This window comes from Citrus clementina, unplaced genomic scaffold (genome assembly GCF_000493195.1).
Source record: "Citrus clementina cultivar Clemenules unplaced genomic scaffold, Citrus_clementina_v1.0 scaffold_9, whole genome shotgun sequence".
Lineage (NCBI taxonomy): Eukaryota > Viridiplantae > Streptophyta > Magnoliopsida > Sapindales > Rutaceae > Citrus > Citrus x clementina.
Window position 1 is genome coordinate 23,623,105 of NW_006261964.1, and position 18,774 is coordinate 23,641,878.

The 18,774-nt window shown below is 32.5% G+C and overlaps 1 protein-coding gene and 2 pseudogenes across 1 annotated transcript; all 3 read right to left on the reverse strand.

Moving 5' to 3' along the window:
* Nucleotides 1-2,284: 2,284 nt before the first annotated feature.
* LOC18032028 lies at nt 2,285-9,438 on the reverse strand (annotated as a pseudogene).
* Nucleotides 9,439-13,512: 4,074 nt separating this feature from the next.
* On the reverse strand, nt 13,513-14,078 carry LOC18032120 (annotated as a pseudogene).
* Nucleotides 14,079-17,431: 3,353 nt separating this feature from the next.
* LOC18033153 (agamous-like MADS-box protein AGL61) lies at nt 17,432-17,940 on the reverse strand. The gene is made up of 2 exons (XM_006421277.2): nt 17,737-17,940; nt 17,432-17,650 (listed from the first exon to the last, which is right to left on the reverse strand). Exons 1-2 carry the CDS (start codon nt 17,938-17,940, stop codon nt 17,432-17,434), a joined length of 423 nt encoding a protein of 140 aa, XP_006421340.2.
* Nucleotides 17,941-18,774: the final 834 nt, after the last annotated feature.

Below are 18,774 nucleotides of genomic sequence, written 5' to 3' on the forward strand. Positions count from 1 at the left end.
GTAATCCGCGTCCATGCCATGGCTGCGAAAAAGAGCCTTTTTGGTAGAACAATCCTCAGGCAGCGGTGGTGGAATCGTTTTTAGCAAACTAGGGTTTTCATGGGATTCAGGGTTTTCGGAGCTTTCCGACATCTTCGGAACCTTTAAAATGCTCAGTATCCCTCTCTTTTGTTTGAGTTGTATCTTCGTTTGACATATTTTGGCATGTCATGATGTTGATTCCATTATATCTTCTTTGTAAATCTGTATCTTGTAAACTCTCATTCAGTGAAAGGTTGGTTCATATTTTCACAGTGGATATAAGCATATCGGTGGCCGAACCACTTTAAATTTGCCTTGCGTTGTTGTTCTGTTGTTGATCTCTCGTTGATTCGTTTTGCTTATCTTGGTTAGCTTAATCATAGACATCAAGATTGTTGTTTTTGTTGGGATTATATGCTCTTTTAAAGCATATTAATTTATTTTCTGATTAATAAAATATTTGAGATATTTTCAATTGCATAAATATTTTGAATAAGGTCCGTTTAATCATATTATATGTGCAGCTACAACATACTCCAATACTCAATTATGATAACAGAAGTGTTGAAGCATTAGTCAGTAATCCAAAGTATCATTAAAAAACAAAACATATTGAGCTTGATTTGCATTTTGTCAAAGATCACATTGCAAGAAAGGAGATTGAAATTCATCATGTTCCCATCTATGAACAAGTAGCTGATATTCTCACTAAACCTTTAGCTATTGATCATTTTAACTATCTTAGAACCAAGCTCAACGTTGTTTCTAAACCTTGAGCTTGAAGGGGGCTGTTAAGATAGTGCTTATTATGAAAATTAATGAATTAATTAGTTTTGTTTGTTAGATGTGCTGATGGGTAATCTGCTGAGTTAGCATGTTAGTTAAAAGGTTGTTAAGAACGTTTTTGTTGCTAAGCTTAGATTCAGCTAACATACTCAACGTGTGTACAACATTCTGGATCTAGTATATAAATTATTGTAATCAGAAAGTACAGTATACGATTGAATAGCAATTCATTCTTCATTACTCTCTCAACTTTCTTAAACATTTTCTCTCCGTTTCATTCATTTTCTTGAAATCCAAACACTTCAGCTTTGCCTTTAGCTCTCCAAGATAAATTTAATTTAACTTCACTTTTTTAAATTCTTGACAGTTCCACTTTACTTGAATGGTTGAGAATTTTGTGTTAAGATTTTAAGTTCAAAAGAACCATTCCTTCGTATAAAAAGAAATTATGTGGAACAAAAAGTCCCATAGGCCCAGTTCGATTGGATGTGAATTCACTTTCAATCCAGTGACCTGAGGTCGAGTAAGATTTTGAGATAAGGAATGATGTTTTCTGGGTAATATTTTTAATTAATTTCTATCCCAAACTTGTGTGTGTGTGTGTGTGTAGGTGTTTACTTGGGTATATTTTTATTACCCACTAAATTCCTTATCTTTGTCTTTAATCAAATTTCAAATAAAGCATGGATTAGTGACCCTTTAAAATTAGGTTTTTTCACCAATTTAAAACCTTTAAATCAAAGGTTGAAGATTTTATAAATATTTAATGACACGAAAAATTAAGTTTTGCACACTAATTTCTATGATTTTTTTCCCATGTTCTCTCTTTCTCTTTTTTTTTTTTAACTGTTCTCTCTCATTCATCTCATCTCTCCCTTTTCTTTTTTGTTCTTTTTTTAAAAAAGAAAATCCTATTTAATTTTGGAATAAAAAGTCCTTTAGTACGTTCCTTATGTTATATATATAGCATAAATTTGTGTGATTTAAAGGGTCATTGATCCTTCTTCAAGTGAAGGAATTGCAAATATATTTAAAATTAGATAGACTTCCTACACGGCTCACTTCTTTTTTGAGAACATAATTATCTATTTGCTATCATGATTTATAAATATCTCGATGTCGTTGAAAAGCGAATAAGTTAATAAATACTTGAATGACAGAGTAATTTGAGTACCAGTGAGTCACTTAATAATTACTTTGAATGACAAACTAACTTGAGTATGACTGCGAATTATTCTGACCAGATTAATTATATCCAGGGCACATCAATTAAGGTTTTTTTTCTCAAATTATATCATCGGCATTTGCCCACATGGTGGAAAATTCCATTTCTTTCGGTTGATAGCTTTGTTTAGCATTTGATATCAAATTTTTAGGCGCAACAATAAGTTGCATTCTTAATTTTCAAGTTATCATTTGGACATGTTTCATCATAATTTTTTTTAAGCAAACACTAAATCAAAAGGAATGAGGTATATTATTTATGACAAAAATACATAGGAGGTGCCATAGAGGAAGAGGCATTAGCTGTCTTTTCATTGAGTTTGGAAAGAAACGTTTTATGCAGATCATCAATTGTTGCACCCATTTGAAGTAGCTCCTGATGGTTGAGCTCGTCAACCGGGGTTTCCCACCAACACGGCTGACTCTCTTTCCCCGTCCTCATCTGCTTCACCATCGTCTCCCATTCCTTTTCCTCATTCAATTGGCAAAGCAGCTCATTATGTCGCTGATTGAGTTCATTAATTCTCACCTGGCGGTGAACCTCAACCAGTGGATGAGTGTTGTCATTTGCTGGCTGGTTTACCCCACGAAGCGGTTTGCAACATCTTCAATGGAGGGGTGGCCGAATGAAAAAGGCTTCCCAGATTGTGAGTGATGGAAAAAAATCAGTTTTTTTAAATTTTTATAAAAATTTTTAGGACCGATCTAATACAATATATAGGAATACATAATCTAGAAAATCATACATTTACTATCCGAGAAGATGAATAATTGAAATTAATCCAGCCTTCCCAAATCACGATCCATCACCACCACGCCTGTTAGATCACAATCCGCCGCCACCACACTTGTTAGATCACGACCCATCACCAATGATTTTCTAGGTTATGACTCAGGTTTGATCTGTACTTAACATGTGGGTGTCTTTATCACCACTAAAAGCAACCAGCAGGAGAAATTTTTTCTCTCAAAATTAGAGAGAAAATATTTTTCTCTGATCTGTATAATGTGGCCTCCTCTTTTTTTTTTTGGGAGAAAATATGTCATTTTATATCTCTATCTTAGTGGAAACCCTAAACTCCATATTTTTATATTTTTAATTCTATTAAATCAAATTTGATTTAAATTAAAAATAATAAAATCAAAAGTAACGTTGCTTCTTCTTGTCATAGGGGCCCACCTTGTAAAATAACATAAGACCCCTTAGGCACAAGCACATTATATGAAGTCTCCCACTGAATAATATATTTAGACTTTTAACCCAAATAACTAGTTATCTTACTTATTAATCAAGTAGCGGTGCATTCAATTAAATGAGCTAACCCAAGGATCATATAGGTATATACAATAGTGGCTACAATAATTAGGCATGTAATTAAATTCGCCCAATTATTTAATTACAAATCTACTCCACTAAAAGATTGGAATTGACCTCCATAATTGTATATATGCTATATGGGATAGTGTTTTCGAATAATAATTCGACCGAGACTATATTGATTTCTTTACTGCACAATCTTTTGTACCACATTGTTAATTAAATTGATATTTCAATTGTCCAATCAATTTAATTACCCTCCCACTACGATGATATTCTAAAAATGATTGTTGTTTAAGGATAATCTTGTGTTGATTAGCTGGTTGTTGTTGTTCTTTCTATTCCATAAAGCTGAGCATCAACCTGATCCCCCCTTTTTATATTTCTCTAATTTTACTTTACTCTTAGGTTATAAGTCATTTATATAGTCTTCCTCAAAGAATATGTCTATAATACATTCCTGTCTTGAGGACTATAATTCGGACTTTCCCTTATTCCTTTAAGATACCTAAAACATGCAAGCTTTTGAACACGAATCCATCTTCTCTACCTCTGATTCTAGTACAAATACTAGTAAACTCCAAATACGAATGTGTCTCAAACTATATTTGTGACTTTTTCATAATTTCTTAGAGTAGCAAACATGGAGGTAGATGAAACTAATTTTAATAAACTTTGCAGTTTTAAATACTAGTATCTTGAATCAAAAAGGTAAATGATAAACCACTTAACATATATCTTGTCTTATCCAAAAGAATCTTGTTTCTCCATTTAATTACACTATTGTATCATAGTGTTAATTATATGTGGGAGTTTATCCCATTTGACAACCAAATGGAGCTTGAATTCTCCAGAGAGATATTCTTTGTTTCGATCATATTGAAGTTCTTTTATATTCCTGTCTAATTGCTTATGTCTTATCTATGTACCCTTTTGAATTTCAAAAGCAATGGAATCATGACGCATTTAGACAAAGATATATGAAATGAATATTCATCAACAAGATTGATAGAATACTCAAAACGTCTTATAACATGTAAACTGATTAGTCCGTATACATTTGTATGCGCTAAATCATCCAATACAATGTTATACTTTTAGCTCAAAAAGAGCATCCTTATCATATTACTTTTCTAAATAAGATTTATAGAGTTACAATGATCAATCTTAATAGGCCAACAAGCCTATCATTAATCATTTTCTTAGAATCTTATTATAGTTTATATGACTTAAGCATAAATATGGAGGTGATATTGGTTAGAAGAAACATTTATTTTCTTAGATAAATGCATAAACTATTTATCATTATATCTTGCTTTGAATAGATCAATGGACTTATATGATACAAATTTTCTTTATAAATAACCAAAATAAGTAATAAACAGAGGATCAAAAAATAACAGTGTACTCTTGTTTATTAAAACAAGCCACCGAAATTAAATTCCTCTAATATTTGGAATAATAAAGACAGATATCAAAACTAAAGTCTCGTAAAATTGATCTAGCCTTTCAATTGATATAAACTAGCATGTCCTCAACTGTTGTTTGAAGCTTTCTTCACTTAATCTCTTGGTTTCCTGAAAACCAAATAAATAAATTACAAATAAGATTAGTTATCTCATAATTCACTATTGCATGAATCAATAGAAATCTGAACTAATTAGGAAGCTTAAAGATTTCCTATACTGATTTTAATAATCTTAGGACAATCTTTTTTCTAGTGACCCTTCTATCCACATTTTAACACTTGCCTTTTGGCTTGCCACCTCTTTTAGTGGACAATTTGCTCATCCCAACTCTTTCTTGCTTATTCATGTCTTTCGACTTAGGCCTTGACGAGAATCCTTTTCCAAGAAGTTTTCTACTATGATAAAATTCTTCTATAGCATGCAATTCGTGCATCAATTCAATTAAGGTCATATCTTTATTGTTGAAGATATACCCGACCTTAAAGTCTTTGAATGTATCAGGCAAAGATTCAATCACCATATTAATCCTTGTTTTATCATCGATTTGAACACCATGTATCTCTACTTCATTCAAATAGTTCATCATTTTGAGGACATGATCACGAAACCTTGTGCCCTCTTCCATCTTAGTATCTGTAATACGATTTAACGCTGCTTCTCTGGCAAAATGAGTATTTTGCCCAAACATCTGATGAAGACTAGCCATTATTTCAGTGGTTGTTTCCATGCTCCGATGTTTCTTATGCAGTTCCACGGAAATTGAAGCCAATATATAACACTTAACCATTTTGTTAGCTTCGTACCATTTCTTATAAGGCTCCCTCTTATTTCTATAATCGTATAATGTTGGTTCTGGTGAGCATGGCTGGGTCAACAAATATTTGCAGCCCTTAGCAGTGAGAATATTAAATAGATTGTGTTTCCAATCTAAGTAAGTTTTCGCCAGTAAGTTCATTTTTAACAAGGATTATTAATAATGGGTTGATGGAAGACATTTTCTGAAAAAACAAAATAGAAATGCATAAACACTTTGAAACAATATTTACAATAAATAACAAAAATGCAAAAAAAAACCATAAATGCATTTTAATTTATTGTAACGATAATCTAGTACCGCTTTGACAAGCTATCCGTTGGGGAAACCATGTCTACACTTACTAGCCCTAATTATCCATTGGATTATTTACTTTCATATAGAGACATGATAAATAATTATCGTTATCCTTTTAGGACTAAATTTGTTACCAGAATTTCGTTAGGAAGGTTAATAACAAAATTTAGTTGAGTGTACAACCATTTTTTCAATCTATGTATTTTTCATATCAATAGTCACCGTTGGGGTGAACAATCGATTGAAAAATATTTCAATTTTATTTTTGAAGAAGTTCATCAAATAAAATGTCTAATATATATACCCTTCAAAGGGAGCATTATCGTATCATGAAGTTGAGGTATATATATAATTTTATTATTGAACTAACAATAAAGCCCGTGGGAAAATTTATCTGGAAATTTCCCTCTCCCACGCAATATTTTCAAATTGGTTTTTCCTTTTAAAACATACATTAATTATATATTGTTAATTGCATGCTTCCTATAATATTATCTAGATGATATCCAATATTATTAAGCATATGCAAATTTCAAATAATATAATGAGATTCATAATTAATGAATGACATGTATCATTATGCATAGAGTGGCCCTACCTATTCTATATGACATGTTATCATGGCATGTTATCATCCAAAACATAACATATAGAAAAATAATTAAATAATCTTAATTCATGGCTTTCCTAAAATAGAAAAATACATTAACCCTAAGCCTAATCTTCATTGGGCTTCTTGTCAATGTCCATCTTCTATAGGCTTGTCGTTGTTAATGGACTAGGAGAAATTGAGCTTTTAAATTTATTATTAGTCCAATTTTAATTTTGAAAGAAAATAAATAATTTTTTTTTAAAAATAAAACTTTTGGACCAAAAATAAATTTAATGTGTCAAATTTTATATATACATTTTAATCCAATAAGCTCAATTTCAATTGGGGCTAAAACTAAGATTCATTAAGCCCAAAACTATTTTTGGACTTAAATGCAAAAAATTCAAAGTTGTCTGCCCAAAGAAAAATACTATGGCACCATAGTGATCTCAATGATAAAAACCATTGAAAAACCCTAAATCCATTTTTTTCTTTCTTCCACAGCCGCCATCACCAAAAGCCCAGCTGCTGTTCACTATTTCCACACCGGACAACCGCCATCAAAGCCAAGTTTGCCATCGCCGCCACACCGGAAAGTCGCCAACCAAGATGCTCCGCCAGTAGCCTGCACCCGCAACTTCCAGCTTGCGCCCGCGCTGCTGTTGGGTGTGGCTTGCTTTCAGTGCGCGTGCAGCAACTGCTGGGCGTGCAGCGTGAGCTGCTACCAGCGCGGGTCGTGCGCGCTGCTACTGCGCGTGGCTGCTGGCCACGTCTCGTGCAACGTGCGCCGCTGGTTGCCGTTGAAATTTCCGACCTTCGTTGATCTGACATCCGTGATTATTCTCCAATGATTTACAAATTTTCTATGTCAATTTTGGCTTACAAAATTTCTATAACAGTAAAATAAATCAAGAGGAAAACATAGTGATAAAAAAATCACCCCTCTTGTTACAGATCCAAAGAAAAAATACACCAGAGAATCTAACCATGAATTAAAACAAACATGAATTTTAATCTAACCATGAATTAAAAATTTCTATGTCAAGCATGTTTTATTCATATATTAAACAAATAATATATATCTTAATAAATTGTGCTACTCTAATACATAAATATCAAGATTGATTTCATATGATATTCTTATATATTAATATGAGATGGCTCTGATACCAATTGTTGGAGAAAAATCAGTTTTTTCAAATTTTTATAAAAACTTTTAAGACCGATCTCATACAATATATTGAAATACAAAATCTAGAAAATCATACCTTGATAATCCGAGAAGATGAACAATTGAAATTAATCCAGGCTTCCCAGATCACGATCCGTCACCACCACGCCTGTTAGATCACGATTCGTCACCACCACGTTTGTTAGATCATGATCCGTCACCAATGATCTTCCATGTTATGACTTAGGTTTGATATGCACTTCACGTCAATGCGCCTTTACTACCACTAAAAGCAATTAGTAGGAGAAAAATTTTCTCTCAAAATTAGAGAGAAAAAATCTTTTTCTCTGATCTGTAAAATGTGGCCTCCTCTTTTTTTTGGGAGAAAATAAGACATTTTATATCTCTATCTTAGTGGAAACCCTAGACTCCATATTTTTATATTTTTAATTCTATTAAATCAAATTTAATTTAAATTAAAAATAATAAAATCAAAAGTATCGTTGCTTCTTCTTGTCATAGGGGCCTACCTTATAAAATAACACAAGACCCCTTAGATACAAGCACAATATATGGAGCCTCCCACTAAATAATATATTTAGGCTTTTAATCCAAATAGCTAATTATCTTACTTATTAATTCAATAGCGGTGCACTCAATTAAATGAGCTAACCCGGGGATCATATGGGTACATACAATAGTGGCTACAATAATTAGGCATGTAATTAAACTAGCTCAATTATTTAATTCCAAATCTACTCAACTAAAAGATTGGAATTGACCTCCATAATTGTATGCTATCTGGGATAGTGTTTTCGAATAATAATTCGACCCATGTCACATTGATTTCTTTATTGCACAATCTTTTGTACCACATCGTTAATTAAATTGATATCTCAATTGTCCAATCAATTTAATTACATCTTGTTCCTTGATACTGGTTTTCTCTAATGATCATTTTCAACATACTAAATATGTTGAAACACTCTGGCCAGAGAATTCTATGATCAAGTGCCGAAAACCCATCAAGAGATGTGTTGTACAAATTTTATATTGTTAATCTATAACTCCAATACTCATAATTGCTCCCACTAAGATACCCGGTAATCTTGACTACAAGTGTATGTCGTGCCCATTGATAACTCAAATGGAATAACAATTACAATCATGAAATTATAAATAACTCAAGATTAAGATTACAGTAAAATCAATGCCTATGAGATTTAATAAGTCTGACAGTCATTTCAAGATTAATTAAATCTCATATGTGATCCAACTCAATGTAGTCAAACTACATCAGTAAATTCATACATGATTAAGCCAAATCATTCAATGAATTTACTACAGTTTAAACATAAATAGCGCACCCAACTCTATTTATCAACTGCGAAGTTTATTTATTTAATCATAAGATAACTTGTATTTATGTCTTCTATGAATCCATATGATGATCACATAAATACATATAATATAATTAAACGAACCTTATTCATTATATTTATGCAGTTGAAAATATCTCAAATATTTTATTAATAAGAAAATAAATTATTGTGCTTTTAAAAGAGCGCATAACCCCAGCAGTGAGAACAACAGAATGGCAATCTTTGAGCCAGTGAGAGTCATAAGCTCACTGGCCTTCTTGTAGATCCCAGATCTACGTTTTGAGAACGTGATCAACCTACCACCCTCATTCTCAATCTTTTTCATCTCAATCTTTTGTCTCCCTTTGGTTTTCTTCGCTGCCATTTCCAAAATTGATGATATCTGGCTAGTTTCTTTTCTTATGAACAATGATTTTCCCGCGCTCCGATATGGTCATTTTGGGATGAATTTATAAGAGGAAAGACGCGTAGAATTAATTAGTATAAGGTCAAGAGTTTATCTATGCTAAGTTGTTACCTTACCCTATTCTCTTTTTATAATTGTTAATGAATTAAATTCTTTAGGGTTGAAGGTATCTCATTTACTAACTTTACACCTTGTATTAGATTTTGAAAAATATGGAATCAAATACAAGGTGTAAAGTTACTAAATGAGATACCTTCAACCCTAAAGAATTTAATTCATTAACAATTATAAAAATAGAATAGGGTAAGGTAACAACTAAGAATAGATAAATTCACGACCTTACTAATGAATTCTTTGTGTCTTTCCTCCTATAAATTCATCACAAAGTTGCCATATTATCAAAGCACATGAAAGCCATTGTATTGCTCATAAAATAGAAATTAGGCAATTACATTCATTTTGGAAATGGCAGCCAAGAAAAATTCATTGAGCTTATTATATATGGTAGTGATGCGCCATATGTGTGCAGCAAAAAGAGAATTTTTTTAAAAATATATCTAATATTTTAGCAAACTAAAATGTTATTCTAGTCTGTGCTAATTAATATCCTCAATGTCTGCTAAAATATAAAACAAACTGATGAAAATAAGATTTCATTCACCAAAAACTTATGGCGTAATCATAAGCTCTTGTATAAACTATTTTGTGTACAAATTGAAGTGGAATAACATTACCAAGTATATGGATCATGTGATATTTCCATTCAACTTTAACTGTTTTACCACAAATATTTGTATAAAATAGCTTGTACAAAGAATTTGTGGTAAATTCTACGTATGAGAAAATATTAGGTGCTCTCTTGTGTATTCCCTCTGTTATTGAATTTTTTCATGGGAAACATGCATGAGTCAAAAATTCAACTAGAGACAATCTACACGTCGAAAGCACTTATTATTTTCTCTTAAAAAACTAAAAAAACTACTGAATATGTTTTTTTTTTTGGTTTAAATACTTATAATTTTTGAAAATCAATTTAATTGATATTAAGCCATCAGTAAATAATAAAATATATTATTATTAAAAATCAATTATTAATGATGTAATATAATTTTGAAAAAAAAAAAGTACTGCGACATCGTCAACACAACTAATGGCTCTGTTGGTATTGTTGGGAATGGCGCAATGACTGGCAATGGGATTTATAGATCTACAAAACAGTGAGATTGTTATAGGCAAAATAGCAGCATGATGCAGGCACACATTTCTTCTAGAAGTTGTAGGTCAACATAATATTGTCAATGAAGTTTAGTGGCTGAACAGCGTTATATGGATACCAACAAATTTAAAATTTCGTGAACTACAAATCCATGTCAACGAAAGAGGAACAGTGAATAGGATGAATGAAAAGTTATTTAGAAAAATAGGCAAGATGTAGGCATACATGGCTCCGGAAGTGACTGGGCATAAAAGGATACAATTAAATCTCATATACCTTGCAAAAGTGGTCGATCCCTCAATTAGTGTCATCTTCAAATCTTGGGGGGTAAGTCTGAAGAGTAAAATAGGAAAATGAATGACAAAAATAATAATATAAATAATAGAAAAAGAAATAAAAAAACTATATCAAATGTTAACAAGGAATGAGAATTAAGGGAAAACTGGACATGCTTGACACTGGCTAGCTTTTTGGATTTGCATGCATGTCTGGTTGTTTTGATTCTTGATCATAATTTTCATGTTAAAACCTAATCAATCAAAAGGCCTAGAAAGTCACACAAAGATTAACTCAATTACCTTCTCTTCAATAAAATAAATAAATAAATAAATAATTATTTTATTGTGCTAGTACTAAAAGTGTTGATGCTTGACCCAAGTTTAAGGAAAATGTTAAATCTTTATAGGGAACAGCGCGTAAAATACACGTACTTATGTGTGTGCGTTTGTATGTGTAGCATACATAAATGTAAATACAACTATGTTCTTTCAAAACTTACTAATTGGAGCTCCCATGATTACTAATTGAAGCTTGTTATAAATAAGTTAACTCAAATTTGCCTAGTTAATGAAAACAATAGAACAACAATACTTGTGATAGCATAATGCTATAAACAATTAAAAGAACATCTTTCTCCCATAATGCTATAAACAATTAAAAGAACATCTTTCTCCAAACATACTTGAAAAAAATAATTCTACATAAAGGAATAAGCAAATTAAGAAGGGAAAAAAATGTGATTGTAATAATTTTTTTTTGGCTCAATTTAAAAGCAAAATATGGCTACACCCCCAAGGTTTGGAAAAATGATAACACAGGCCTTTATATTTTCAATAAGTGACACCAAAACTGCCTTTTGACTATTATACCATTTGTTTCTATTAACCTAAAAAAATTGCTTCCGATGTTTTATAATGAATAGAAACATAATATTAAAAATAAATGTAATAATATATGCATTTAATATAGTTTCAATAGTATAAAACATATTTTAATATTTACAATCTGTTAGACATATTTTACTATACTAAATTAAATTTCAAAACAAATAGAAATATATTATTAAAATAAATATAATAATCTAAAATTTTAAAATTATATTAAATGTATTATTATTATTATTATTCTAGACGGATTAAATTATTTATAATTATTGTTTGAATTTTTTAAAATTAATTTTCTAAAACGGAACGGATATGTATAAATTGTGGATTGAAAATATCCCACCTTTTTAAACACCCACTGAGGAAGTGCAAATATTTTAATACTTGAATAGTGGGTTTACTTCTTAATTACTTCTACCGATGGATTATTATTTTTCCAATATTAAAAGTTTTTTTTTAATTTGTTACCTAATTAGCCTCACAAGCACTCCACTAATTATTAAAATTTCAAGGCTTTTGGTTGTCATCAATTAATATATCTTTCCGAAATTATGCTCGGCGAAACAGCAAAAAATTGCAAGATTTTGGTTGTCCTCAATTAATTTCTCTCTCTGTATGAATAGGTGATAGGCCTACAAATGGTAGATGTGCGAAAACTGCTTAGGCTAATTTCTTGAAACGAAGATTTTCAAGCATTCCTAGTTCATGCATCTTTTCTTTCTGTCTCTTGTTGCTAGGACTGCGATCACGTCATCCTTTCTTACTCCACATGCTTGTTCAATAACTGTGCCATAATTGCCGCTTCATTTTACTATGTTAAATTCTTTAGAATGACAATCTACCTTAATTATATATATATAATTCCATCAAAGCGCCCCCTATTTTCTGTCATCTTTAGAACTAAAATCAAGGTAGATTGAGCTTTTCACACTTTTGCGGGCTATATGGAAAATTGTCATTCTATTTAGGAAATGAATTGAAGTTTACCTAATTCTTTTTATATAATTCTATTATACCTGAATGGTTGTAAAATTTCTGTTAAGATTTTACGTGCAAAAGACTTATTTCTCAATGTTACAAACAGTTATATGGAACCGTAGCTCAGTTGGCCATGAATTCACTTTGCACACGATCACCAAAGTTCGATTAGAAATACTTGAGGATAGGGGTTAGTATTTAGTAGGCAAGGATTTATACCTCCATTGAAACCTTATACCTACATTTATATCTTTTGGTTGCCCACCAAAATCCTTTATCTTTGATTTTCAATCAGATTTCAATTTGAGGAAATTAAAATATATTTATAGCGATCCACTTCCTTGAGGTAAATTTATCTACTTGCTATTATGAGCATGGTTTAAATAGCTGGCTCGATGATGTATTTGGAAAGTTGGGTTTTTGAAAATAAATCTAGTTCACAAAGCATGAATCAGTAAATTACCTGGACAAATTGACAGATTAATCTGAGTATTGCTTGATAATGATGCTCTCCAAGTTAAGTCCCATTTTTAGGCACAACAATAACTTGCATTCTCAAATTATATCATAGGCAGTTACGATTGGTAATTTTTAAGTACTATCAAGTTGATCATTTGGACCCGAAGCCTCTGATATTCTACAACAATTGCCAAATCAAATGGAAAATGAGGCATATTATTTATTATGAAAATACATGGGAGGTGCCACGGAGGAAGAGGCGGCAGCAGCAGCAGTCTTTTCATTGATCTTGGCAAGAAAAGTTTGGTGCAGATCGTCAACGGCTGAATCCATTTGAAGCAGCTCCTGCAGGTTGAGCTCATCAACTGGGGTTTCCCACCAACGCGGCTGAGTCTCTTTAACCCTCCTCATCTGCTTCAACATATTCTGCTGTTCCTTCTCCTCATCCAGCTGGCGCAGCAGATCATTGTGCTGCTGATTCAGTTCGTTAATTCTCGCGTGGCTATAAGCCTTAACTAGCGGATGAATGTTGTCATTATGCAGCTGGCTCATCCCAAGGAAGCGATTTGCAATAGCCTTGACGGAGGGCTGACAAAGATGTATGGCTTCCCAGATTCTGAGAACACAACGATGGCAATCGCGGAGCTAGTGAGAGTCACAAACTCACTGGCCTTTTTGTAAATCCCTGATCCACGTTTAGAGAATGTTATTAATCTGTCATCTTCATTCTCGATCTTTTTCATCTCAATCTTTTGTCTCCTTTTGGTTTTCTTACCTGCCATTTCCAAAATTAATGTAATTGGCTAGTTTCTCTTTTATGAACAACGATTTTTCTGTGCTCTAATATGGTGATTTTTTTATGAATTTATAAGAGGAAAGACGCGTGGATTTAATTAGTATAAGGTCACAAATTTCTCTGTATAAGTTGTAAACTTACAATATATTTCAAAATTTAATACAAGTGTATAAGTTACTAAATGAGATACCTTCGAACTCTAAACAATTTAATTCATTAACTATAAAGACGAGTGTGTAAAGTTTCAAAGTGAAATACCATAAACTCCAAAGATTGAATTTATTAACAATTATAAAGAAAACATGGTAAAGTGACAACTCATAATAATTATACAGATTCGGGACCTCCTAACATTTTTCGAAGCCCTTTATTCAAAGAAACCTAACTATTCCCTAATAAGAATTTTTGGTTGTGAGTGCTATTCATTTCTAAGACCTTACAACAATCATAAATTTGATTTTCATACTTCAAAATGTGTACACCTTGGTTTAAGTAATATACATAAAGGTTACCTATGTTTGAACTGAAGTGGCAGAATCTTCATTACTACTCATGTCAACTTCAATGGAAACTCATTTCCTTTTCAAACTGATCAGGATTTTATGATATCAAAATCTTTCTATTTTCCAGAGTATACAAACACTATTAGCCAATTCATTACAATATCATTTCCCTCTGAGAATCAAAGTAATAAGGCACCAGTAGCTGATTCAAACAATTCTGAAAACACAAACAGTCCACACACCCTCCCTAATGATCAAAATCCTGATAACAACACCAGTCAGACACATTCCCAAAATGATAATGTATCAAATTCACATGCTTCCCCTAAAACCTCATCAAATCAACCTGAGCCAAAAAATCAAATGCCTGAAAATCATCAGCCAACACCTCAACGCATGTCTACACATCCCATAATAACCAGGGCCAAAACAGGCATATGCAAACCTAAGATATACAACACTGAAAAAGCCCTCTCACTAGAAACACCCTCTAGTGTTGCTAAAGCTTTAAATGATATTAGATGGAAAAATGCAATGCAGGAAGAGTTCAATGTTCTAACAAGAAACCAGACTTGGTGTTTAGTTCCTCCATATCAAAATATAAAGCTTGTGGAAAACAAATGAATTTTTAGAGTAAAACAAAGCTCAGATGGATCCATTAATAAGTACAAAGCCAGGCTTCTAGCAAAGAGCTTCTTACAAACTGAGACAAGTGGATATTAATAATGCATTTCTAAATGGTGAGCTGATAGAAACTATGTATATGCCTCAACCAGAAGGTTTTGAGGTTTTAGTTTATCCAAATTATGTTTGTAAATTGAAAAAGACTCTTTATGGATTGAAACAAGCACCAAGAGTCTGGTTTAAAAAACTCAGGTCAGTTTTGAGTCAGGGGAGTTCATTAGAGCAAAGTCAGACACATCATTATCCTTCAAGAGAAATGGTAGAGATGTGACTATATTATATCTAGGTTGATGATATTATTGTAACTAGAAGCAGTAATTTTGAAGTTGAAAAGCTCATTCATAGTCTAGGCAGTACATTTGCTCTTAAAGATTTGGAACAACTTAACTTATTTCTTGGAATTGAAGTCATCAGAAGCAAAGATACTTTGGTTCTGGCTCAGACCAAGTATATCAAAGATTTGCTTGCCAAATTTGATTTGAAGAACTGTAATGGAGTTTACTCACCACTGGCAACTCCTAAGAAACTAAGCAAAAGCTCGGGGGAAGTTCTTACAGATTCAACTCAATACAGAAGAGCGATTAGAGGATTACAGTATGCTGTATTAACCAGACCAAAAATTGCATATGTCGTAAACAAGTTAAGTCAATTTAGGTTAATCCTTTATAAGCCTCGTTGGATAGCTTGCAAGCGAGTATTAAGGTATCTAAAAGAAGCTGTTGATTGTGGACTGATGTTCAAGCAATCTAACTATCTAGATCTAGTGACTTACTCAAATGCTGACTGGAGTAGTGATCTAGATGACAGAAGATCAATAAGTGGCTATTGTGTGTTTTTGGGTGGAAATCTCATCAGTTGGCACTCAAAGAAACAAAGTGTAATTTCTAAGTCATCTGCTGAATCTGAATACGGAGCTATGGACATAGCTTGCTTAGAAATAACCTGGGTTTGTTCTGTTCTGAAAGAACTAGATTTAAAACTTTTGAGCTCACCTCTACTACTAAGTGACGGCACAAGTTCAGCTATTATAGCTACAAATCTAATGCTTCATCCTAAAACTAAGCACATAGAAATAGACTTTCATTTTGTCAGGGATAAAGTTGAAAGAAAAAAGGTTGAAATTGCTTTTGTTTCAAGCAATGATCAGACTGCTGACATTACAACTAAACCTCTCACTTATCTCAAGTTTAACTTGTTCAGAAGCAACCTTAAAGTCTTCTCAAAAGACTTAAATTTGAGAAGGGGTGTTGAAATATCTGGTGAAGTTGAACTTGGTTTTGCTCACATTAGAGTACCAGCAGAAATGTGCTCAACAACATATTCAACAGCTCATTCAATAATGATGTTAACCACATGCGACAAATTGGATTGTTCTAGATGGCAAAATAGTCTTACAAAGATTCCCATGCAGCTGAGTCATGAAGTTTGTTAGCTATATGCAAACCGTTTATATCAATTGTGTTCAAGTCAGTTGGTTTTGAAGGTTGTGATCCTGTTATAGCTGTAAACAAAATGCTCAGCTTCTATTTAAGTAAATCTGGAAGATTCCTGTAGCTACTATAAATACACTAAGGTGAGCCTCATTTTAATTGTGCTGTGAATAATGAAATGTATCTTCATCTTCATCTCTGAATCTCAAATTCTAACTGCCACTCAGTCACCTAATTTTAAGTAAAACTTTTGGGCAGCGATGATGTTTGGTGGGTGATGTTTTTTGTCTCCATCCAAAATTTACACAAGTCTTTACCTATATTTATTTTGATGGCCCACTAAATCATTTATCTTTATTTTTAATTAAATTTCAATACAGTAATTTCACCTACTTAGTTTGCGGAGTATATTTATCCACTTGCTATTATGACCATGGTTTAAATAACTCGATTATGTAATTGGAAAGTGAAGTTTATGACAATAAATCTAGTTCACCAAGTGCGAATCAGTTAGTTACATGAACGTTTTGACAGATTAATTTGAGTATCGCTGCCAGTGGTTCTTGCAAAATTATTTCCAACTGTTGGCCATTACGATAAGTTGCATTCTCAATTATATCATATGCATTTAACGTTGGTAGCTTTTTAGCACTTTCAAGTTGATCATTTGGACCTGCAGCTTCATAATTTTTATAGATAAATACCTTGAAAGCCTAGGAGGACTAGGAGAGAAACTGCATAGGAAAGGATCCAAGTCCATGATGAAAATACATAGGAGGTGCCGCAGAGGAAGAGGCAGCAGCAGTCTTCTCATTGAGTTTGGCAATAAAAGTTCTACTCAGATTATCAATTGTTGCATCCATTTGAAGCAGCTCCTGATGGTTGAACTCATAAACTGGGGTTTCCCACCAACGCGGCTGAGTCTCTTTCCGCTTCCTCATCTACTTCAACGTCTTCTCCCTTTCCATTTCCTCATCCAATTGACGAAGCAGCTCATTATGCTGCTGATTGAGTTCATTATTCTAACCTGGCAGTTCAACCCCAGGAAGCGGTTTGCAACAGCTTCAATGGAGGGGTTTCCGAATGAGAAAGGCTTCCCAGATTGTGAGAACACCAGCCTGGCAATCGCAGAGACTGTGAGAGTCACAAGCTCACTGACCTTCCTGTAGATCCCGGATGTACGTTTTGAGAATGTTATCAGCCGACCATCCTCATTCTCAATCTTTTTCATCTCATCTTTTGTCTCCTTTTGGTTTTCTTGGCCGCTATTTCCACAATTAATGATAATTGGCTAGTTTCCCTTTTATGAACAATGATTTTCTTGTGCTCCGATATGGTCATTTTGGGATGAATTTATAGGAGGAAAGACGCGCTGAATTAATTAATTAGTATAATATTAAGAATTTATGGATTCTAAGTTGCCGCCTTAACCGATTCTCTTTTCATAATTATTAATGCATTAAATTCATTAGAGTTTAAGGTATCTCATTTAGTAACTTTACACCCTTGTATTAACTTTGGCGCTTAATGTATCTCATTAAGTTGTTAACTTATTATCTTACCATGTTTTAATGTCTAATACATGGGTGTAACATCACTAAATAAGAAACCTTAAACTCGATAAAATTTAATGCGTTAACAATTATAAAAGAGAATCGATTAAGGCAATAACTTAGAATAGATAAATTCATGACCTTCCTAACTAATTCTTTGTGTCTTTCCTCGTATAAATTCATCACAAAGTTACTATACCAAAGTACATGAAAATCACTGCATTCAAAAAAAAAAAAAAGAAATTAGGCAATTACATTCATTTTGGAAATGGCAGCCATGACCAATTAATTGAGCTTATTATGTATGGTAGTAAAGCCATATAAGTGCAGCAGGAAAGGGATAATTTTTAAAAGTGTATCTGATATTTTTGCAAATTAAAATGTTACCCTAGTATTTACTAAATAATATCCTCAATGTTTGTGAAAATATAAAACAAATTGATGAAAATAAGATTTCATTCTATCTTTCCCATCTCAACCTTCTGTCTCCCTTTGGTTTTCTTGGCTGCCAT

Coding starts and splice junctions, on each gene's coding strand:
- LOC18033153 (XM_006421277.2), bottom strand. CDS start 17,940: ATGAAAAAGATTGAGAATGAGGATGGTCGGCTGATAACATTCTCAAAA. Junction 17,651..17,736: donor TCCTGGGGTTGAACTGCCAG/GTTAGAATAATG, acceptor ACGTTGAAGTAG/ATGAGGAAGCGGAAAGAGAC.